Source organism: Vidua chalybeata, chromosome 25, assembly GCF_026979565.1.
Source record: "Vidua chalybeata isolate OUT-0048 chromosome 25, bVidCha1 merged haplotype, whole genome shotgun sequence".
Lineage (NCBI taxonomy): Eukaryota > Metazoa > Chordata > Aves > Passeriformes > Viduidae > Vidua > Vidua chalybeata.
Window position 1 is genome coordinate 6,165,108 of NC_071554.1, and position 24,238 is coordinate 6,189,345.

A 24,238-nucleotide genomic window follows, 5' to 3' on the forward strand; every position below is an offset into this window, starting at 1 on the left:
TGCATCCCGGATCGTCACCCGTGCTCCCAAACCCTCCTCTGCTTTCCCGAGCCTCTGTCCGCTGCCGCTGCTCTGAGCGAAGCCCCCGCTGCCACAGGATGCTGTCCTGCCCCTGGCACAGCGGGCACTGAGAGGGGACCCGCGTGTCGCCGCCGCTGTCCCCTCGCTGGGCTCTGCAGGAGGGACACAAGCCTGCCACCCCCATCCCTCTGCTTTCCTGATGCTCTCTCCGCTGCTGCTCTGAGCCTTCCCCCAAGGCAGGGATCCCAAAGTGACCTCCAGCCCTGCCCTCGGCACAGCGGGATCTGAGAGGGGACCCGCGTGTGGCTGCCACTGTCCCCTCGCTGGGCTCTGCAGGAGGGACACAAGCCTGCCACCCCCATCCCTCTGCTTTCCTGATGCTCTCTCCGCTGCTGCTCTGAGCGAAGCCCCTGCTGCCACAGGATGCTGTCCTGCCCCTGGCACAGCGGGCACTGAGAGGGGACCCGCGTGTCGCCGCCGCTGTCCCCTCGCTGGCACCCCCGGCCCTGCGCAGCTCTGCGGGCAGCGGCCGCTGCCGCCCAGCCCCACCCAGGGCTGCTCTCAGTGGTGCCACTGTTCCAGCCCCGCATTCCCCACCTTCCCCCCGCTCCTCCAGAGCTCCCCGTGCCCTCAGCAGCAATGGGGCCATTGTGGGGGGCTGGGGGCAGGGCTGGGCATCGCCCCCTCCCCACCCTGGAGCAGCATCTCCTCCTGCTCCTTCTTCCTGCCCCTCTCCCCTCGCTGCCCCCCCCGGCCCCGCCGTGTCAGGGGCTGGCTCGGAGCCTCCGCAGAAGGGCAGGTTAATACTCGGGGCCAGCGCTCTGCCCCGCACTCCCAGCCCGGCTCAGCCATGGCCAGGATTTGCTGCGCCCTGCTGCTCTCGCTGCTGCTGCTCCTGCACAGCCCGGGCACCTGCGGGGCCCCTCCGCAGCCCCGCGGTGAGTGGGGACCGGGGGCTGGGGAGGGCTGGGAGGGCTGGGGGTCCCTCTGTGCCTCCGGCCTGGCGCTGGGGACGGGGAAGGGCAGGGAATGCCCAGCAGCAGCCGGGGAAGTGCAGGAGCTGTGTCCAGTGTGTCCCCAAGGCAGCGGGACCTAGGGCTGGGATGGCTCCTGTGGGGACAGCGCGGGTGGCCCCGGGTCACCCCTTGGGGCTGGAGGAGGCCCGGGTGGGACAAGGGCTCTGCCTTCCCTCCCCTCTCCAGCTCCAGAGGGGCTGGAGCAGGACCTGGCCGGGCACCCGGGGTCACCTCCCGAGCAGGAGGTCTGGGTCGGGTTGCTGGGAACGGGACTTTCCTTGGATTTCCTTCGTCAGTTCCTGAGCGAAATCCTGCTCTGCCTGGCTCCCGGGTGGGCAGTAGGGCAGCCAGGAGCAGGTGAGCTGCCTGCTCTGCAGCTTGCATGGCTCCAAACCCCAGCCTGGAACGAGTGCAGCAAGGGCTGGACACCCAGGAAAGGATGGACACGCAGGGAAGGGATGGACACACAGGGAAGGGATGGACACACAGGGAAGAGAGGGACACCCAGGGAAGAGATGGACACAGAGGAAAGGGATGGACACCCAGGGAAGGGATGGACACAGAGGAAGGGGATGGACACACAGGGAAGGGATGGACACACAGGGAAGGGATGGACACCCAGGAAAGGATGGACACGCAGGGAAGGGATGGACACCCAGGGAAGGGATGGACACACAGGGAAGGGATGGACACACAGGGAAGGGATGGACACACAGGGAAGGGATGGACACACAGGGAAGAGAGGGACACCCAGGGAAGAGATGGACACAGAGGAAAGGGATGGACACCCAGGGAAGGGATGGACACAGAGGAAAGGGATGGACACACAGGGAAGGGATGGACACCCAGGAAAGGATGGACACGCAGGGAAGGGATGGACACCCAAGGAAGAGAGGGACACCCAGGGAAGAGATGGACACACAGGGAAGAGATGGACACACAGGGCAGGGATGGACACACAGGGCAGGGATGGACACAGAGGAAAGGGATGGACACACAGGGAAGGGATGGACCCACAGGGCAGGGATGGACACCCAGGGAAGGGATGGACACACAGGGAAGGGATGGACACCCAGAATAGGGATGGACACCCAGGGAAGAGATGGACACCCAGGGAAGGATGGACACAGAGGAAAGGATGGACACACAGGAAAGGATGGACACACAGGGAAGGGATAGACACACAGGGAAGGGATGGACACCCAGGGAAGAGAGGGACACCCGGGCCAGGGATGGACACACAGGGAAGGATGGACACACAGGGCAGGGATAGACACACAGGGAAGGGATGGACACCCAGGGAAGAGAGGGACACCCGGGCCAGGGATGGACACACAGGGAAGGATGGACACACAGGGCAGGGATGGACACACAGGGAAGGGATGGACACCCAGGGAAGAGAGGGACACCCGGGCCAGGGATGGACACACAGGGAAGGATGGACACACAGGGCAGGGATGGACACACAGGGAAGGGATGGACACCCAGGGAAGAGAGGGACACCCGGGCCAGGGATGGACACACAGGGAAGGATGGACACACAGGGCAGGGATGGACACACAGGGCAGGATGGACACCCGGGCCAGGGATGGACACCCGGGCCAGGGATGGACACCCAGGAAAGGGATGGATACACAGGGAAGGGATGGATACACAGGAAAGGGATGGACACCCAGGGAAGGGATGGATACACAGGGAAGGGATGGACACACAGGGCAGGGAGGGTCTGGTCCTCAGGAGCATCTCTGCTCTTCCCCGGGCTCCAGGCAGCCCAAGGATTTCTGGATTTCTCCAGAAATCACTGCAGGAGAGGCAAACTCGGCTGCAAGGCCAGACTAGCGGGAATTGAAAATGTTTGGACAGCGTGGTGATGATGTCTCACCCACAGCCATGGGCAGCCCGAGCTGTGCAGGTGTGACAGTGACTGCAGAGGTACCTGGGGCTGAGGGAGGGGGGATTTCAGATAAACAGAGCCCTTTCTCCTCAGGAATTTGGGAAAGGAGGGTTCTCTTTGCTGTGCAAAGCCGGGAGACAGAGCAGTGACTGAGCTCAGCCTTGCTGTGAGCAGTCAGCTCTCTAAAATAAACCCTTTTTAGTCCTGGGCTACTGCGCTGTTCTCCCAGGGTTTAATGGACATGGCAAAGATGCCCTGAGAGGAATTTTCTGCTGAAGTCAGCATTAATTCAGCTATTCCTGAATAATTCCTAGTGTGGATGTTTGTAAATATAGAGGAAGGTTTTATTTCTGGTTTAATCCCAGTCTTAACTAAACTATGCTGAGTCAAGGTGTCAATCAGAGCAAGTGACTGTCACCTCCTGGAGAGAATGGGCCTGTCCTGCAGACCCTGACTGTGGCTGAAATCCCAAAAATCTCCCACCTGATACCCCTTCTATACTCTTTCCTTCTCTGAAATAAACTCCACTCTCATAAAAAGAGCTTAAAAATGTTATTTAGGGTCAAATCACAGAGCAGGAATAAATAAAATAGATAGACTTAAAATTTTCTATTGGCTCCAGCTGTTCTTAGGGAAATAAAATAACTTTTCCTGCTTAGTTTGTCACTAAACCCAGGGATGATTCATCAGCACAAAGGGGGATTTGTGTTTTATTTCTGGAGGAATTAATTGAGCCTTTCCCTTGACCTTCATTTCTCACCTGTAAACTGGGCACCAGCAACCCCTGGAAGAGGGATTTCCAGTGCTGCAGATGGATCTCCCTGGGAGTTTTCCTCCTCTGCAGTGAATTATGGGGGGGAAAATGAAATTCATCCATATGGGAAAATGTTAAATTGGATTTTAGTGGGAATTAGAGCTCCTGACAAAGTGACCACTGCCTGCTTTGCTCCTGCCCTCCCAGATCTTTCTGGAGCAGATTCAGCCCCGATGCCTCTCAGGAAACAAACCTGATTATTTCCTTTACGGATCCATCACTGAGTATTTATTTTTATCTGCCTCAAAGTCTGAAGGCCCCGTTAGATCTCACACTGAGGACCAGCTGTAATATTTATGCCATCATTTGGTGCAGATTTGTTGGGCCCAAAAGCTCACATTTAAAAATCTGTCCACAGAAATCTCCTTTATGACAGGAACTCCCTGGGCCCTGCAGAAATCAAATAGTAACAGAGCACTTGACAGAGACAGGCTAAATGAGGAGAAAAAAATTTAAAAGGACAGGATGCCATAGATCTGCTGGGGGAAATGGGGCCATCCATTTAGGAAATCATGAAAAACACCAGGCCTCTTTTTTATGCCTTGTCACAGCTGAAAATTAAGATGGAAAATGGCATGAAAGTGAGAAATTTTAATAATAATAATAATAATAATAATAATAATAATAATAATAATAACAACAACAATCATTCAGTTTGCTGCATTGCTGATGCCTCCTGTTTATAGCCTCCCCTTTTCACTGTGGGTGTTCATGGGGCTGTGGAGATTAATTACCTCTTATTAATTATCAGTTATGGGTTCCAGATTTCTCTGTTGTTTCCCCCTGACAGATGTGAACCAGCTCTGTGCTGTTTCTGGGGTTTATTCTTGGCGCCATCACGGGGGAACAGGGGTCTGGCTCCTGTTGTGCTGGGGATGTTAACCCTTAACCTGGGAATGTTGTTCCCAATCCCAGCTGATTGCTGAGTGTTGTTCTGGGCCCATTCCCATTAACAGATATCCGTGGGGATTGGTTATCCAGGTATGAGGTGCAGATAATCCCTTTCCAGCCTTTTCTTGGATGCAGAAACGCAGCTCAGGTTTCAGTCCACAGCTTTATCCCTCCTTCCTTCCTTCCTTCCTTCCTTCCTTCCTTCCTTCCTTCCTTCCTTCCTTCCTTCCTTCCTTCCTTCCTTCCTTCCTTCCTTCCTTCCTTCCTTCCTTCCTTCCTTCCTTCCTTCCTTCCTTCCTTCCTTCCTTCCTTCCTTCCTTCCTTCCTTCCTTCCTTCCTTCCTTCCTTCCTTCCTTCCTTCCTTCCTTCCTTCCTTCCTTCCTTCCTTCCTTCCTTCCTTCCTTCCTTCCTTCCTTCCTTCCTTCCTTCCTTCCTTCCTTCCTTCCTTCCTTCCTTCCTTCCTTCCTTCCTTCCTTCCTTCCTTCCTTCCTTCCTTCCTTCCTTCCTTCCTTCCTTCCTTCCTTCCTTCCTTCCTTCCTTCCTTCCTTCCTTCCTTCCTTCCTTCCTTCCTTCCTTCCTTCCTTCCTTCCTTCCTTCCTTCCTTCCTTCCTTCCTTCCTTCCTTCCTTCCTTCCTTCCTTCCTTCCTTCCTTCCTTCCTTCCTTCCTTCCTTCCTTCCTTCCTTCCTTCCTTCCTTCCTTCCTTCCTTCCTTCCTTCCTTCCTTCCTTCCTTCCTTCCTTCCTTCCTTCCTTCCTTCCTTCCTTCCTTCCTTCCTTCCTTCCTTCCTTCCTTCCTTCCTTCCTTCCTTCCTTCCTTCCTTCCTTCCTTCCTTCCTTCCTTCCTTCCTTCCTTCCTTCCTTCCTTCCTTCCTTCCTTCCTTCCTTCCTTCCCTCTCTCCATGCTGTCATTCCACACATTTATCCCTCCCTCCTTCTCTCCGTGCTGCCCTAGGTGGATGAGGTTTCCTGCAGCCCTCAGAGGCAGCCCGGGGTGACAAGGGACACCCTGCTCACCACAAGTCCGTGTCGCTCCCCAGGAACTCTGCTTTCCTAAAGGTGCTTCCCTAGAAAAGCACAAGGAACATTTTAAATATTCGGCTAAAGCTGTGAAACAGAGAAAGGACTGAAACCTGCAGCTCCTCTCCGCCCGGCGCTGCTTTACCAGCACCGACCTCTCCCTCCCGGGACACTTTTCCTTTGACACTTTTCCTTCTCTCCCTTTGATTTCCCCTCTGTCCCTGCCGTCCCCAGGCACCCTGTGCAGGACCAAGCCCACGGACCTGGTGTTCATCATCGACAGCTCGCGCAGCGTGCGGCCGCACGAGTTTGAGAAGATCAAGGTGTTCGTGTCGCGCGTGATCGAGGCGCTGGACGTGGGCCCCAACGCCACCCGCGTGGGCGTCATCAACTACGCCAGCGCCGTGCGCAGCGAGCTGCCCCTGCAGGGCCCCCAGAGCAAGGCGGCCCTGCTGCAGGCCGTGCGCAGGATCCAGCCGCTCTCCACGGGCACCATGACGGGCCTGGCCATCCAGTTTGCCATCAGCCGCGCCTTCGGCGCCGCCGAGGGCGGCAGGGGCAGCGCGCCCAACTTCAGAAAGGTAAAAAAGGGTCTGGCTCCTCCAGCTCCTTGCTTGGGACTCATCGTGGAGTGGTTGGGATAAGCAGAAAGATGATTTTTTTTTTTTTTTTTCCCTGGGCTTTGGTTGTGTGTAGACACGTGGGGGTTGATCGTTGCAGGTGGAAAACCTCTGGGAGGTGCAAACCGGAGGTTTGAAAACCTCCGGGAAGTTCACGCCTCTCAGTTCTTCTTGGAAACCTCTGGGAGGTGCAAATCCCTCAGTTCTTGGAAACCTCTGAGAGGTTCAAACCTCTCAATTCTTGAAGACTTCTGGGAGGTTCAAATATCTCCACTCTTCTTGGAAACTTCTGGGAGGTTCAAACCTCTCAATTCCTGGAAGCCTCTGGGAAGTTCAAACCTCTCAACTCCTTTTGGAAACCTCTGGGAGGTTCAAACCTCTCAATTCTTGGAAACCTCCAAGAGGTTCAAACTTCTCGATTCTGCTTGGAATCCTCTGAGAGGTTCAAACCTCTCAACTCTTCTTGAAATCCTCTGGGAAGTTCCAGCCTCTCAATTCTAGAAAACTTATGGGAGCTTCAAATCTCTCAGTTCTTGAAAAATCTCTGGGAGGTCCAAACCTCTCAATTCTTCTTGAGAAAGAAGCTCATCTTGGGGGCTTAGTGAAAGAAAATACAAAACTCATTATAACGTATTCAGTCTTAGTCTCAGTTTTTGTTCTAAATGCAGTCTGACAATTACACACAGCATTGGCCACTCCTGCAGATTGGAGAGACATTTCCACTGAGCTGTCCATGAAAGTGCTGATCCTCATCCCCGGAATCTCTTCCACGCCGTTCACCATCCCTCTCCTCGTGCACTCTTTTCCTGCTGCCAGGCAGCTCCCCCGAGCCTTGCTGTTCCCTGTCACCTCTGGATGTGTGGAACAAACTATCCTGGATTTCCAGTGTCTCCCTGGCACCTCCTTTCCTGGACAGCTGGAAGAGCTGGGAGCAGTGAGCTTTGGAATGATTTATCTGAGGCATTAAAAAAAAGGAGGGGGAAAGGAAATCACTCCTTGCTTTCCCTCTTGCCTTCCACTCCGGAGCTGATCCAAGAGGCAGAATCACAGGAGGAGGTTGGGAGGGGTCTCTGGAGCTGACCCTGAGCTCCAGAGGGGCTGCCCAGGACCATGCCCGGGTGTCTTTTCAATGTCTGCAAGGTGGAAAACTCCAAGGCCCGTTGTGTTCTTGGTTCCTTGGTTATTTTTTCTCTTTTTGCTCTGCCTTGAAGTCCAGCCAGCTTCTCCCTTCTGCTCAGGGTGACCCCATCCCCAGCCTGGGAGGAGGAACAGGTCATACAGGGATTTAGGGAGGTGAAGCTTCCAGAAACACCGGACACGGTCTTTGCTCCTTCCCACAGCAGAAATCCAACAAATCCTCGTGCAAATCTGGTCGTCAGCATCCCAAAACATCACACGGTGCTTTGCTCCTGCTTTGTGCAGCAAATGCCACCCCCGGGCAGGGAAAAGCACAATTTGTTTCTGGAGGAGCTCCGAGAAAAACCTGCTCCCACCTTCCTCAAAACCCGCAGGGAGCCCAATTATTTTCACCTTATTTTTTTTAGGGAAGAACAAATAAATTGGCAAATTGCTGAGCAAATCCAGGGCTTTATGCAGCTTTCTGCCATTCTCCTTGGAGCTCTGCAGGAACATCACATTCCCAGGGCATAATGAGCCATCACTCCCTCATTAGCCGCAGGATCGCCGGGAAACGCCAGCCCGGGCTGGGAATACCTGGGAATGCCAAGGAATGCTCAGGAATGCTCGGGTGTCTGAGATAAGCAGGAATAAACTATATCAGACCACGTGGGATTTCTGTCTGACAGAAGGATGAGGGATCCAGAATGTCAGGAATTCACAGGGAAAGCTGCTGGTTAATTGAGCAAAAGGTTTGACCTTGAAAAGCAAAATTTCTGAGTTTTCCCAGGGTAAAACTGAGGATCAGGGCAAAATTCAGCTGTTGGATGCAGCAGAAGCTTCACCTTTTCATAATTCCCCTCACAAGGCTGAGCAGTGCCAGCCTCCCCAGGATCCAGAGGCTGCTCCTTCCCTCCAAGCCTTTCCCAAACCAGGCCCACACCAGGACTCAGCTTTTTTCACTGTCAGGGAATTACAGAGATCCTCCGACTGCAAATAATTTGGAGGTAGGTGTGAAAATAATAATAATAATAATAATAATAATAATAATAATAATAAAGGATATTTTTTCACATTGGCTCAGGCTGGATGCAGGGAAAATACCTATGGTAGGAATCCTAGGAACAAAACAGGATTTCCTGATTATTGGGTTAACCAGATGTGATATTAAGAGATATTTTTACACTCTTTCTGTCAGGCTGTCACAGAGAGGTCTCCTGGCTTCCTCTCACTGTTACGTTCATTTTCCCCATGGGTTCTCTGGTTAATTCCCAATCCTGACTCTGTATCCCGAAGTTTTGTTTTCTCCAAGAGCAGAGCAGGAAGCAATGTGAATTTTGGGTCCTTTATGTCAGATTTCCACACAGAGGCATTATGAGATCTTTCCATCACATCCAGGTGTGGAGGCAGCAGCCCCACCGCATCTGGGGTTTATCTGGGCTCGGGCTTATCAGGGCTTGGGTTTAGCTGGACTCAGGCTTAGCTGAAGATGGACAGGAGCTGATAAAACCTGGAGAATTTCTCGATTTAGGAAGAGAATTGCAGGAGGACACACGGCTGCTGGCAGGACCTGCTGGCAGGGTATGGTCCCTGATTTGATAACGCCTCTGATCCCTGATTTGATAACTCCTCTCATTCCCTGATTTGATAACACCTCTCATTCCCTGATTTGATAACTCCTCTCATTCCCTGATTTGATAACTCCTCTCATTCCCTGATTTGACAACGCCTCTGGTCCCTGATTTGATAACTCCTCTCATTCCCTGATTTGATAACGCCTCTGATCCCTGATTTGATAACTCCTCTGATCCCTGATTTGATAACTCCTCTGATCCCTGATTTGATAACTCCTCTCATTCCCTGATTTGATAACTCCTCTGGTCCCTGATTTGATAACTCCTCTCATTCCCTGATTTGATAACACCTCTCATTCCCTGATTTGATAACTCCTCTCATTCCCTGATTTGACAATGCCTCTGGTCCCTGATTTGATAACTCCTCTCATTCCCTGATTTGATACCGCCTCTGATTCCTGATTTGATAACTCCTCTCATTCCCTGATTTAATACCGCTTCTGATCCCTGATTTGATAACGCCTCTGATCCCTGATTTGATAACTCCTCTGGTCCCTGATTTGATAACTCCTCTGATCCCTGATTTGATAACTCCTCTCATTCCCTGATTTGATAACGCCTCTCATTCCCTGATTTGATAACGCCTCTGATCCCTGATTTGATAACTCCTCTGATCCCTGATTTGATAACTCCTCTAGTCCCTGATTTGATACTGCCTCTGATCCCTGATTTGATACCTCCCCTGGTTCCTGCCAGCCGGGCTTTGAGGGCTCTCCTCCTCTCCTCGGCAGCCCCGGGCGGCGCTGCTGGCGCTGCTCAGGCGGAGCAGCCCGGCTGGAGCTGAGGCTGAGCCGAGGGCTCTCTCTCCTGGCAAAAGGCTCCACTGCACGGATGGATCCCCTCCCGCCCCAGGAGAACCCCGGGGCTCCTCGGGCACACCCATTCCCCCACACCTGCCACAGGTGCAGCCTTGCCTTGCTTTTGCCACGCTAGAAGAACAAGGCTTGAATTTGTTTATTTTTCCCCCTTGGGAGCACCAGTTGCAGAATTATGATGCTCCTGGGAATTTTTAATTGTGCATCCTTTAAGAAGTGCAAATAAACAGCTGAAATGAGATTGTAGAGCGCCACATTCTTCCCGTTTCTCCTGTTTTTTCCAGAGGGGAAGCTCTTTCCCCATTCTGTATTCCAGCCCAAGCCATTCCTTTGGAGTCGGCAGTGGTGTCACAATAAACCAGCTGTAAGGAAAAGTGGCAGGGGCAGAAGAATTGGCAAAGAGCAAGAATTCAGGTCTTGTGACATAGTCTCTTTCAGAAGAAAAATAAAGAGGAAAAGGGACAAACGAGGAGCAGGACTCTGGGAGGCTTTTAACTGGTTCAGGGCACCGTTTAATCCAAGCTGAAATCCAGTCCCCACTTAAACCAGCTGCCACTTTAATGCTGGGGTTAGCAGGGGTGGGGTTTAATCCCTGCTGTTTATTTTGGAACAGAGAATCACAAATCCTGGCAGGCCCTGACACGCAGCGTGACCTTGGGCCTCTTCTCCTCTCTCCCCATGGAGATGGTTTCAGTTCCATCCTTCAGCTCCTCCATCTATAAATGGGATGAAGCCTTCATCTCACATTTCCATGGCATTTTCTGATAAGCTGTGAAGCACCACACTCAGCTGGGCTTGTCCTGAGTGTCCCTGGAGATCTTTAGCTTGGCTCGAGCTCAAGTTCGTTTAAATTAAAACATAAAATTTAATTTAGTTTCCTTAGAGGGGGATGCAGCAGTTGGTGAAACCATCAATCCCTGGCACTTGTCCCTTGGTGAAACCATTCAATCCCTGGCACTTGTCCCTTGGTGAAACCATTCAATCCCTGGCAGTTTAACTTTTCCAGCTTGGAAAGAAACAAATTCCACCTCAAAAAAAAAAGAAAAAAAAAACAACCCACGGTTTGTGTGATCTCCAAAGAATGGGAAAATCTGGTGGGATTCCCTTTTCCCTTAATTTTAGAAACGCAAACCCTTCCCTCCTACCCCGCCGGTTCCACCAGCACTGGGGGAATATGAGCGAGGATAGCAGTGCCCTCCCAGCCGTCCCTCCCCACTGCAGGTGGCCATCGTGGTGACCGACGGCCGGCCCCAGGACGGGGTGCAGGACGCGTCCGCCCGGGCCAGGGCCGCGGGCATTGAGATCTTCGCCATCGGCGTGGGCAGGGTGGACATGGGCACGCTGAGGCAGATGGCCAGCGAGCCCCTGGACGAGCACGTGGACTACGTGGAGAGCTACAGCGTCATCGAGAAGCTGACCCAAAAGTTCCAGGAGGCTTTCTGTGGTGAGTCCTGGCGCGCCCAGCCCGGAGCTGCGCGTCTGCCAGCCAGGAATTGGGAATGGTTTGGGTGGGAAGGATCTTCAAGCTTTGCAGAGAATCCTGGAATGCTTTGGGTGGGAAGGGATTGGAAAGCTCATCCCATCCCATCCCATCCCATCCCATCCCATCCCATCCCATCCCATCCCATCCCTGCCCTGGCAGGGACACCTCCCACTGTCCCAGGTGCTCCCAGCCCCAGTGTCCAGCCTGGCCTTGGGCACTGCCAGGGATCCAGGGGCAGCCCCAGCTGCTCTGGCAATTCCAGCCCAGCCCCTCCCCACCCTGCCAGGGAACAATTCCCAATTCCCAAGATCCCATCCAGCCCTGCCCTCTGGCACTGGGAGCCATTCCCTGGCTCCTGTCCCTGCAGGCCTTGTCCCCAGTCCCTCTGCAGCTCTCCTGGAGCCCCTTCAGGCCCTGCAGGGGCTCTGAGCTCTCCCTGGAGCATTCTCCTCTCCAGGGGAGCACCCCCAGCTCTCCCAGCCTTACCCATTCCCTGTGTCCTGTCCCTCCAGACCCTTTTCCAAAATCCTCCTCCAGCCCTTCCCATGGAAGTTGTTCCTGTGACCACCCTTCACCCCTGTGGGAATCAGGGGCTCTTTGAAGTTGCCTTTCCAGAACTGCAGGGGTTTGTCTGGGGAATTTCAGGTTTTGGTTAAAGAAATCTCCAGATTTCACCGGCACTGGAGAGTTTGTAATCACGATCCATACACTCCTGGAGGCACTGGAAAACAACCTGGAAAAGAGGATTTTAGCACAGCTGAAATCACAGCCCTTTTGGGGCAGTTGAGAGAATTTGTTTTGTAATTCCCCCCACCAGCGTTGCCTCCAGAATTCCCAGTTCAACTGGGATGGTCCCAGTTCCTGTCAGAGGCTGAGCTGCCTTTGCCTGATGCTGCTTTTGGGGCAGGAATCTCTCCTGGCTGGAGCAGCATCTAATTCCTGTCTGCACAGCATGTCAAAGGAGCCCGAGCATCCTAAAAACACCATCCTAAAAACACCATCCTATAAACACCCTCCTATAAACACCATCCTATAAAAACAGCATCCTCCAAACGGCACCCCACAAACACCATTCTACAAACAGCATCCTAGAAAACCACCATCCTCCAAACCTAATCCTCCAAACCCCATCCTACAAAACAGAATCCTACAAACGCAGCTTTGCTCCTCCAGGAGCTGCTGAAGGACTGGGTATGTTTTATTGCTTCCAAATGTGCCCCAAGGCAGCAGGAATGGGCCATAAATCCCCTTTTTCTGTCAGCAGAAGAGGCCCAGGGGCTTCTCCCTGCCATTCCCTGGAAGCAAAAATGTGTGGCAACACTTCCTGAAAGGTGTGATCCACCTGGAACTCCAAACACACACGGCTGGGCTTGGAGAACTCCCAGGCTGTGAGAGGTGTAAAATCCCCTGGTCCTGGTCCAGCTCCCTGGCTGAAAGTGATGAAGGGGAGCAGCTTTTTGTCATGGAAGATTGGCTCCTCTGTGGAGAGGAGGGAAATTTCAGATCCCGAGTGAGCCATGGATTATCCTCGGGTGATAACACAGAATGAGTCAGGTATTACCAGGTGTCACTGCAGCAGCAGCTCGTGGGAGAGGGAACAAACGCTTCAGCCAAAAGGAGGGAGGGACACAGAATTTGAGGAGCGGAATCCAGGCCATGAATATTTGTGGAGTTTGAATTGGCTGCCCTGGGATCAGGAGGCAGCAGCGGTGCCGAGGTCTCACCGTGTGGTTTGAAGTTGTGGGGAAAAATCCTTTCTGTGCCTCCCTGTGCACATGGCAAAGCTCTTCCCATGGAAAAGCCCCGGGAGACGAGGGAAGCACTCAGGATTGCTGCAGGGAGCAGAGGACAGCCCTGGGGGAATGCCCAAGTCCCTGTTTTCGTGTTCTTCATGTGCAGCCGCCCTAAACCACCCCAGAGATGAACCCAAACCCCCTGCTTGGGCACAGCACAGGATTTGTGGGATTGGCAGCAGGGAAAAGTGCTTCCCACAGCGCTCAGCAAACTCATGGGGAAACAGGAAACCCTTGGTGCTCCAGGCAGTGGTGAGATTAACCAGAGCACTGAACTACAGGCAGCTCCAGGGGCAGGAACATTCCCAGCGATCCGGGCTGGAACAATCTACCAGTGCTGGCACAGCCACGGGAAGTGGAAAGGCCAAAATAACGAACAAAATAGGAGTGGAGCAGAACACAAATGGCTCAAAATAACAAACCTTAACTCGGAAAGACTCTGCTCCACCTGTCACCCCCCAGCGCCGCTGGCTCCTGCTGCTGCCACTCAGCTGCTGTTTGCTCAGCATTCCAGGAGCCACAGCCAGGGCAGGAGGGGCAGCAGGAATGTTGGGAGAGCAGGGATTTGAGAGCTGCACATGCAGGGAGAGCTCTGAGGTGAATTCCAGGTGTGTTCACACGTGAATGCCATCCAGGAAGGGCAGCTGAGCTCCCTGCTCAGAACGGTACTGCAGAGCTGCAAAAGTGGGGTACTGACCAGCCCAGCTGGGACCCAAACCTCACCCAGGAGCTTTGCAGAGTGAGGTGTGCTGTGATTTGCCCCACACCCAGCGGGGTTTGCCCTCAGGATGGGGAGGATTTCCAGTCCTGGCTGTGCCTTGGAGCAGGGAGACTTGTGGGAATTTCTTCCTTGTCTTTATGCCTGTCTTGGTTTGAACAGACAGGTGTCTGCTGAGGAAGGCAGGAGCCTCCCCTGAAATGGAAAATGCAAACCCCCCCACTCTGAATTATTGTAATTCTGAAATTGAGGGGCTCTCAGGCAAAGATATGGGAGCAGGAATAACAGTTCTTTGCTAGGGAAATGAAAACTACAAATGCAAGAGCACAAAGAAAGCAGTGCAGAGTCAGAGCAGGCCCTGGCAGGCTGTGGGGCAGGGTGCTGGCAGCAGTCCCATTCCATGGGGGCTCAGCCCTCCTGCAGTGCCAGCTGTGCTTCTGCTGGAGCAGGATCCTGCACAAGGCTGGAGTTTTCCTCTGGAGCTCCAGGGGTGGTTATGGAGCTCTTGTCCTTTGGGAATGCAGTGGATAAGGCTGCTGTGGTGTTGCAGGGCTCAGATTGGATCCAGGTAGGAATGCTTGGCTGCTCCCCCTGGGCGCAGCCTCTGCCCATGGGATGCTGGAATTTTCTCAGCCATGCAGGGACACTCAGTGGCCATGGACAGAAGAGATCTCCTGGAGGGAGGATTGGCTGTGGGAGAGAGAAAGAAAACTGCCCAGAGAACAGCAGAGAGCTGCCCCAGCTCTGACAGATGGGACAGAACACACAGCCCCATTTCCAACCTGAGACATTTCCTCAGCCACTGTCCAGGATCAATGAGCTGTGTCCCACTGCAAAGCAGATTTAATTATGGGGTCGGCGTGGGGCTGTGCAGAGCTGGCTGTGGGCAGGGAGGCCTCGGGCTGGCCCCTGCTTGAAGCCACCCCCTCCTCTCCTTGCAGTGGTGTCTGACCTGTGTGCCACGGGGGACCACGACTGCGAGCAGGTGTGTGTCAGCACCCCGGGGGCCTACAGGTGTGCCTGCAGGGACGGCTTCAGCCTCAACAGCGACGGCAAGACCTGCACCGGTACGTGAGGGGTCCCTGAGGGGCCGGTGGTGACAGCACTGGGATGTTCTGCTCATGAAGGCACAAAGGGAAACCCTGCTCTTACCAGGCAGAATCACATTCAAAACGTTGCTGTGATGTCCTGTTGGGTTTTCATTGATTAACCCCATTTCCTCAGCAATAAATGGCACTAGGGTTCTATTTTCCTACATCATTTATTGAGGCCTTTGCTGCTGTTTTCTTCTGCCCTCTTCTCGTGTTTTTCCTCAGCTTGCAATGGTGGCTTGGGGTCTGCTCTGGATCTTGTGTTCCTCATCGACGGCTCCAAGAGTGTGAGGCCTGAGAACTTCGAGCTGGTGAAGAAATTCATCAACCAAATCGTGGATTCGCTGGAGGTGTCGGACAAACAGGCCCAGGTGGGGCTGGTACAGTACTCCAGCTCCGTCCGGCAGGAGTTCCCCCTGGGGCAGTTCAAGAGCAAGAAGGACATCAAAGCAGCAGTGAAGAAAATGTCCTACATGGAGAAGGGGACCATGACAGGCCAGGCTCTGAAGTACCTCGTTGACAGCTCCTTCTCCGTCATCAACGGAGCCCGGCCCGGGGTCCCCAAGGTGGGGATTGTCTTCACTGATGGACGCTCACAGGATTATATCTCGGATGCTGCCAAGAAAGCCAAGGACTCAGGTAGGGCTCCTGAATTCCCAGGGCCTTCTTTCTCCCTTGGCCCAAGCAGGACTTTTCCCTGGATCTGTCTCCTAGGATATAAACAGGTCTGGGGAGATATTCCCTGACTGTCCTCGCTCAGAGAGAGCTTGGAACTCCTCAGTCTGGGCGTCAGGTGCACCTTGGTTTGCCAAGAACTGGTTTTAGTTCCCTTCTGTGTCTTTGGAGGAGTTTCTGCTGGCCAGGATAGAGTTCCATGCCTTGGGAATGGGATGGACAGGATGGAGTTCCATCTCCTGGAATGGGATGGACAGGATGGAGTTTTACCCCTGGAATGGGATGGACAGGGTGGAGTTTTACCCCTAGAATGGGATGGACAGGATGGAGTTTTACCACTGGAGTGGGATGGACAGGGTGGAGTTCCATCTCCTGGAATGGGATGGACAGGGTGAAGTTTTACCCCTGGAATGGGATGGACAGAGTGGAGTTTTACCCCCTGGAATGGGATGGACAGGGTGGAGTTCCATCCCCTGGAATGGGATGGACAGGGTGGAGTTTTACCCCCTGGAATGGGATGGACAGGGTGGAGTTCCATCCCCTGGAATGGGATGGACAGGGTGGAGTTTTACCCCTGGAATGGGATGGGCAGGGTGGAGTTTTTCCCCCTGGAATGGGATGGACAGGATGGAGTTCCATCCCCTTGGGATGGGCAGGGTGGGGTTTTACCCTGTGGAATGGGATGCACCCAGATCTAATTGCTCCACACAAATGTGGAAGGAAGCTGCAGGGGGAATTTGGAATTAGGAGGTTCCAGCACCTTTAGGGTTGGACAGGGCTTGGAGCAACCTGGGATGGTGGAAGATGGTGGAGCAAGAGGAGCTTTAAGGTCCCTCCTGACCCAGGCCAGTCTGGGATTTGTCTGGGGTTGGTCAGGAAGCCCAGCCCAGCAGCAGAGGCACACGGGGGCAAAGACAACGAACCCCAGGATTTGTAGGGCCAAGTGTGGCTTGGCTTCGTCAGCCTCAAGGCCTGGAAAAGGCAAAGAAAAAACAATAAAACAACAAAGCACAGACACGGGTTAAGGAGGAACCCCGGGCACATTAATAAGGAACTTTTCTCAGCTGCTGCTGTAGGAAAAGCGCTCAGTGGCCACAAACGGATGAATTCCTGTGCCTGAGCCCCATGAAATATTAATGCCTCGAGAGCTGCCCTTTGCTGACCCGCTGAGCACGTCCCCAGTCTCTGACACCCCTGTGCTAAATGGATCCAGCCCCTGGGAATTCATTCGGGAGCTGCTGAATCCTTCCCTTCCTTTTAACTTCGCTCTCCACCACTAGATGGGACTCGGGGCCAGCACATAACCAGAAAGGTCAGGGAGCTGGTGAAAAACCAATGTTTACAAAGCACTCTGACATCTTACAGGGCTGTTCAGCTCTTATAAAACAAAAGGTTCTTATAAAGTGTATTCATAGAATTTATTCCTCCCTGGTGATAAAACTTTGTGCCTTGTCTGTCCCTCCTCTCTTGTCCCTGCAAGGAAATCTCTTATCTGTCCATGAGTTATTGCTGTGGGATAAACAAGTGCTTAAAAGGAGACTGCAAAATTGTTCAGTGAGCTGAGCCTTGGAAAAACAACCCATATTTGATATATCCAGAGAAAGAAAGGCAAAAAGGGGAGCAGGGAAACATTTCCAGTGCCTGGGCATGGACAGTAGAGACAAAGTAGAGACAAATATTTTGAATCGGGGCTAATTAATACCACCCAAAATAGGAAAATTGCATTTCAGTTCAAGAGAAACAGGTTTAATGCAGATCAATCTCCTGACAGAGCAGGACAATCCCTGGGCAGGTTCTGAACTCCCAGGGGAGGCTGCAATTTTAGACAGAGACTCAGCTCAGTTCTGCTGACCCCAGGTCTCCACTGCAGGGGGACTTTGCCACTCAGGGGCTCGTTAACAGGGCTGATTAACAGTGCCTGAGCCTGTTCTGGAAACTCCCACTCTTTCCTTTTGCAACATTATCACTTCCAGATCAGTGAGATGGTGTTACCATCACCCGTCCTTTCCTGCATCTCCAAAACCTTGTTCTTGTTGTCATTGGCTGGGAAATTCTACTTAAACTCTGCCTGCAAAAATATTTCGGCCCCTGTTTGACCTGGCTGAAAGGAGCGTCTCCAAAACCTTGTTCTTGTGGCCACAGCGCCCATGGTCTGGTAAATTTTAATAAAATCTCTGCTTGTAAAATTATTTTCACCCTATTTGACCTGGCTGAAAGGAGTCTGGAACAGCGGGGGTGAAGGGTAATTCTCAGTTAGGATCTGGAGCTGTGTGGGGCCTGGGGGTGCAGGGGGGGGATGAGGATGTCCAGCCTGGCAGGGTGGCACCGTGCCGGCTCCGTGCCGCTGACAGGATCCCGTTCCCGGCAGGATTTCGGATGTTTGCTGTGGGAGTGGGCAACGCCGTGGAGGACGAGCTGAGGGAGATCGCCTCAGAACCCGTGGCTGAGCATTATTTCTACACTGCTGACTTCAGGACCATCAGCAAGATCGGGAAGAAGCTGCAGATGAAGATCTGTGTTGGTGAGAGGGGACTGTGGTTCAGAATCTGAACGGCTGAGGGAGCTGGGGGTGCTCAGCCTGGAGAAAAGGAGACTCAGGGCTGACCTCACTACTCTCTGCAGCTCCTGAAAGGTGCCTGTGGCCAGCTGGGCTTGGGCTCTTTCTCCAGGAGCTGACAGAACCAGAGCACACAGCCTCAGCTGCCCCAAGGGAAATACAGGTTGGGTAGCAGGAAAAAGCTTTTCATGGCAAGAGTGATAAAGTTCTGGAATGGCTGCCCGGGAGGTGGTGGAGTCCCCATCCCTGGGTGTGTTTAAAACAAGCCTGGATGTGGCACTGGGGGCCAGGGTTTAGCTGAGGGGTTGGGGCTGGGCTGGACTCGATGGTCTGGAAGGTCTCTTCCAACCCAGGGATTCTGTGATTCTGAAGGGTGGAGCAGAGGGGTGAAAATGCCCCTCCAGAAACTGCCAGGTGAAGATCTGTGTTGGTGAGAGGGGGATTGGGGATGGAGGGGTTCAGTCAAGGCTGGAGAGGAGGGATGGAAATGCCCTTGGAGAAGCTGCAGATCCTCGGTCTGTGTTGGTGAGAGGGCTGGTGTGAGAAACACTATTCAGGAATTTAAAAGGATTATTAAACCTTATCAAAAATCCAACAGAAACTGAATAGAGAAAATATCACAGTGCCAGGAGCAGAGGATTTCCCCACCATGTGCTCACCCCCACAGTGGAGGTTTCACCTTTTAACCCTTTGGCCCCTCCCAAGGTTCTGTCCATCGACTCCTCCTTGGCTGCCCAGGGCTGGAGATCACTGCCTGACATCCTGATTGGGGGCAGCTGTTGCCATGGTAACGAGCCCACCCTCCCAAATGTCCCAAACCCAGGGCAGCCCTGAGAGCAACGCAAGGGGGGTAAAACACAACTATAAATCCATAAAACTTCTCCTGACATACACATAATATTTGCCCTTTAATTGTGAGAGTCAAGCATTTCATTACTCATCCATCGCAGCCGGGATGGAGGCTTCAGTCAGTGTTTGAGGCTGGACTGGAGGGGTGCAAATGGCCCTGGGGGAGCTGCAGCTGGAGATCTGTGCTGCTGGGAGGGGGACTGGGGATGGAGGGCTTCAGTGACAGCATTTGCCGCCTGGAGTAGGGGGGTGAAAATGCCCTTTTAGGTGAATGCGATAAAAATCTCCCAGTTCTCAGTGTGTGGAGCTGGCAGAACACACGGGAGCATCGGGAGACATCAACATTTTGGGTGGTTACCTGAGGCAAAGCAACCCCCACACCTCAGCCATGTCCCCCTCTCCCAAATCCCCTCCTCCTTCCTTTTCCATCCACCTTTCTGCCCTTCTTTTTCTTCAGAAAGGATGAATTTGTCTCCAGGTTCCTAAAGATGGGATTTCCTTTCCTCCTGGAGAAGTTGGAGAGGGATAATCCCCGTGTCTGCAGAGCAAGGATTGCAAGGCAGAGACTTTTTGACAAGTCTCATTAAAAAATTAGGATCAATCCAAGAACAAGAGGATGGGGTCTTTATGAAACCCCCAACAAATTGTACTTTAAAATCATTCAAATACATTTAAGGTTCAGCCTTCCAAAAAAAAAAAAAAAAGTAAATGTCATAAAAACTATCTTTTTTAAAATATAAATTTGGGTAAATATGTTTACATTTGAGTATTAAAAATAAAAGGAAGGCAAGGAGACATTTGAATTTTTTTTTTCATTCCCAGTGCCAGCTTGCATTTCTCAACAGCTGCCTTGAAATCTTCTGTTAACCTCCAGCTTTAGGTTACACCTGGCTGGTTTAAACCTGTTGTGTTTTGGTGCAAGTGATTAAATTTCCTTTAAAAATTCTGTCTTTTATTTACTCCTTCTTTGCTCAGCTCAGACTGGCCTTGTAACCCCTCCCTTTCTTTCCCAGTCATCTTTTCCCTCCTGCTCCAGTCTAAGTTAATTTTCCTCGAAGAACAGATGTAAATTAGTGACATAAATTGGCCAAGTGATTAACACTCATGGTTCCACCCCCTCAAGGACTGGAGTTACTGAAGCAAAGCTCAAGCTCAAGTCTTGATGGCAGCATTTCCTCCAATTTTTATTGCATCTTGCTGGGGAGACAGAGGTTGGTTTTATTTGGTCACACTCTTATTTTAGGGCAAACTTGAAGCATCAGGGGCAGAGCTTAGTGGGTTTCCAGACAGATGGGAACCCAGGAAAGATTTCTTAGGGCTGAAATAACAGAAAAATGTGACATTCTCTGCTCATCTGAGCCCGAAGACATCAATCAGATAATTAGAAATAATTCTATTTTGATTTCCTTCCCATTTCTGACATAGAAAATAAGAATTGTTCTGTTTCACTGGGCTCAGGGATTTTGATTAAGTCAATTTTTTGGTGCCACTCATCCTCTTGCTGTTGTGACCCACAGAGGAAGATCCGTGTGAGTGCAAATCCATCGTGAAGTTCCAGACCAAAGTAGAAGACCTCATCAACTCCTTGCAGCAGAAACATATCCTTTGGAAGTTTGGCCAGGATGGGGTGGGTTAGGCTGGGATTTCCAGAGGGACCATGGGGAAGGTCTGCTCCTGGGGGAAGGAGCTGGGATGGGGCTCAGGAAGGTGGGAATGAGGCAGCTGGGGGAGTCCGGGCTGGTGACAAGGAGGGGGTGGGTCAAAAGTTGGACTCGATGACCCTGGAGGGCTTTTCCAAGCTCTGGGATTCTGGGATTGTGGGGAGGTGGGGCTGCAGGTCCCGAGGCAGCTGGAATGGGAGGCAGGGAACTCCATCAGAGCAAACATCCACCACTGCCCGAATTCCTTCATGGACTGCAGGGACAGAGGGACGTCAGAACACCTCAGACTGTAGGTGGGTGGTGTGGATAATCCAGATGGACACATCCACCCGCCCCAGGTTCTCCCAGCTGGCCAAAACTCAGTGCTGGGAGATAGATCGTGGTGGAACTGTTCCCTGGAAGCATCTCCAGCCGGGTGAGTTGGATCCCATCAGAACCCACCTGGTGGGACTGAGTTCTGCCGTGCTGGGCCTTTCATTAAGTGGCAGAATGAGAGAAAAAAATGCACCAGAAAATTGTGAGTAGGATTAAAACTTCTTCTGAAAAAAGGAATTCATGGAGCCTCAGGATGGCTCACAGGGGCAGGGGAGATGTCTCACCACTGAGGATCAGGAGAGGATCTAATTTTAAAAGCAATATTCTGATTTCTTCACACATTTCTGGGCCGTGCTGTGGCACAGTTCTGTTCCTCCTCCCGGAGCCAAGCTGGGTGAGATCCGTGACCTGTGTGGTGCAGAGGTCACGGGAAGTCGCAGCTCCCACCCGGTGGGTGGCCTCTCCCAGGCACACCATCAGCAGCAACTAGTGAGAAGAGCAGAAAATTGCTCAGGAACTCCAAGAAAAGCTCTTGCTCCTCTCCTCAGGGTCACAGGCTCCGTCAGCCCCTCCTTTCCCTCCTCCTCTGGGAGTGAGCCCGTGGCAGTGGGAGGATGTGTGAGCTCCATCAGCCCCAGCAGCTCTGGGAACGCCAGAGGGGATGGGCACAGATCCCCTCTGCTCCTGCTCCCATCCTTACCTGTGCTGCCAGCCTGGGATCAGGGAATTATTGAGTGGTTTGGGTGGAAGGGGCCTTTAAAATTCATCCCACCCCACCCCTGCCCTGGCAGGGACACCTCCCCCTGCCCCAGGTGCTCCCAGCCCCAGTGTCCAGCCTGGCCTTGGGCACTGCCAGGGATCCAGGGGCAGCCCCAGCTGCTCTGGCAATTCCAGCCCAGCCCCTCCCCACCCTCCCAATATCGCATCAAAATCTCTCCTCTTTTAGTTAAAACCTTGGCCCATCACTCTGTGCCCACACGAAAAGTCTCTCTCCCAACATTCCCAGAAAAAATTGCACTTTTTCCTCCTTAACTCCTCCTCACTGGAAGCTGTGGCCAAAAGAATCGAAGCCCTGGAGAACAAGATCATCTAAAACCCCACCCCAGCAGTTTTTCACCTCCTTCCCAAAGTAACAGAACCAGAACTGCTCCATTTTTCAGGGAGGGCAGCTCAGCCCCAGGGCTCTGGGCAGCTTTTATTAAGGTCTAGGCTACCTGCATTTGTTTAAAAGGAAGAATTATTACAGTAGAGCAGACTTTGTATAAAGGGCAGAGCGCAGGGTGTGACTGAGAGTTAGACCAGGCTCGAGTTTGCTGCATCCTATAGAGTGCATATATTCAAAAAAAAAAAAACCAAAAAAAACCTTGAAAGATTTTTTTTATTTAAAGCTTAATATATATACAATGTGTTACTGAGTACTTGATGATGAGTTCTGTGAATCCTCTGCTGCAGCTTTTGTTTCTATGCATGAGATAATTTAATTTAAAGTCGGAGTGACTTAGAATCACCCTCAGCTGCTGGGTGTAGAGGCCAAAGCCAAGCTCCTGGCTGTTGTCAGTAATTAGGTGAGGTTTAATCCTGATCCTGAGCGTGCTCTGCAGGCAGGCTGGGCCAGGCTGCTCCTGCCTGGGTTCATCCCGAGCTGTGGAACTAGAACGGGAACAGCTTTCCCAGCTTTCCCAGAAGGGAATGGTGGGCTGAGCCTGCTCTGGGTGCCGTGCAGGGGACCCTCTGTGGCCCCGGGTGCCACCAGCCAGGAGATGTCCCCTGTTCTGGGTGATCCTGATGAGGTCCAGGGACCCCTCTGTGGCTCTGCCACCAGCCAGATGTGCCCTGCTGTGTCCCCACAGCCTCAGCTGGAGCTCCAAATCCATCCCCACCCCGGGAATGCTGCTGGAGCTGCCCTGGAATCGGAGCCTCCATCCCTGCGCCCGCCCAGGCTCGCCCCACGCCCCGGAGCAGCTCCCAGGCTCACCACAGGCCCTGCAGACTCTGCTGCTCCTGGATTCCCCGGGAACGTGGCCTGGGAGCACCTCAGGCTGCCTGTCCCTGCAGCTGTACCTGGCCATGGATCCCCACGGCACCGCTGGATGCCTTGGGGGAGGTTTATGGGGTTTATGGGTTTCTTTATGGGGTTTTATTTTTTGTATCAAAATATTTATACTTGAGACTACGTGAGAAAAGCTTCTCGGGGCGACTTGGCCTGTTCAGAAGTGTCACCAGAGCAGATGTGTTTTGGTTTTGGGGGAATATTAAAAGTTTGCTGGAAATTTGGGAAGCCAGCGTCATCCTTTGTGTGAGTGCTGAGGAGGTTGCCTGACAACAACACTTCTCCAAAGGCTCCTTGGCGGGAGGAAATCGTCTCATGTCTCATCCTCTTCTCTCTGTGAAAGGGAAGAAATGGGTCCAGAGAGAAAGGCAGACCCTTCTCTCCAAACAGAGCCTCTTTTCCGATAAAAATCATTTCTTTCACTCCTGGAGACGCGGGGATGAGTCGAGCCCTGAGTCAAGGGCTGCAGGCAGCTCTTGATGGCCAAACCTCACCCTCACAGGCAAATCCCGAATATCCCAGATCCAGGGTAACCCCTCCAGCTCCTGAACTTCTCGGGATGAGTTCCTGCCTATTTTTTCCACATAAATTGCAGATGTTTCATATTTGTGTCTCGGCAGGAGCAGATCCTGTTACAATCATTTGTGGGATTATTCCAAGTGCACCTTTGAGAGCCCCTGAGCCACTTCTCTTTATGAATTAGAACAAATTCAGATGTGCAGGTGCCTCCTGAGCCCCTCTCCCAGGGGAGCAAGTCACCCCTGCTACCACCCAAGGAATCCTTTTCCTTATGTGGAATCACTTTCCATCTAAAATATATTTAAAATGGGAGCAGAAAAACCCCTGCAGAAAAGTAGAAGTTGTTTCTGTGTGTTCTGGTTCACAGCTTTTTTCTTACCCTTCACTCTGTTTTTCTCCTCTTCCATTTTCCCCTCTCTTCAATCAGCTGATCAGAATTCATCCCCATCTGATAAGTTTAATCACTGATTAATTTTCTTTTCTTTCCAGCTATAATCCCTTTGCCCATCATGGAAATGAGCTCCCGTGGGTAATTTCCTTACGTGCTTATTTATTTATTCTTTAAATGCCTTAAAAGTAAAAATGTAATGGCCTCAGGATCTGGGAGATGGATTTGATTTTAGCTCCTGCTGTGGCACCATGGAAGTGCCCACGTTAGAGGTTCTCACTGTTGCCATCCTGCAGCTGAAG

General features: G+C 52.4%; 1 protein-coding gene across 1 annotated transcript; it reads left to right on the forward strand.

Annotated features, from left to right (window-relative positions):
* The first annotated feature begins 800 nt into the window (after positions 1-800).
* On the forward strand, positions 801-20,639 carry MATN1 (matrilin 1). The gene is made up of 7 exons (XM_053964272.1): positions 801-959; positions 5,887-6,233; positions 11,059-11,281; positions 14,773-14,898; positions 15,148-15,561; positions 17,966-18,118; positions 20,521-20,639. Exons 1-7 carry the CDS (start codon positions 872-874, stop codon positions 20,637-20,639), a joined length of 1,470 nt encoding a protein of 489 aa, XP_053820247.1. The 5' UTR covers positions 801-871.
* Positions 20,640-24,238: the final 3,599 nt, after the last annotated feature.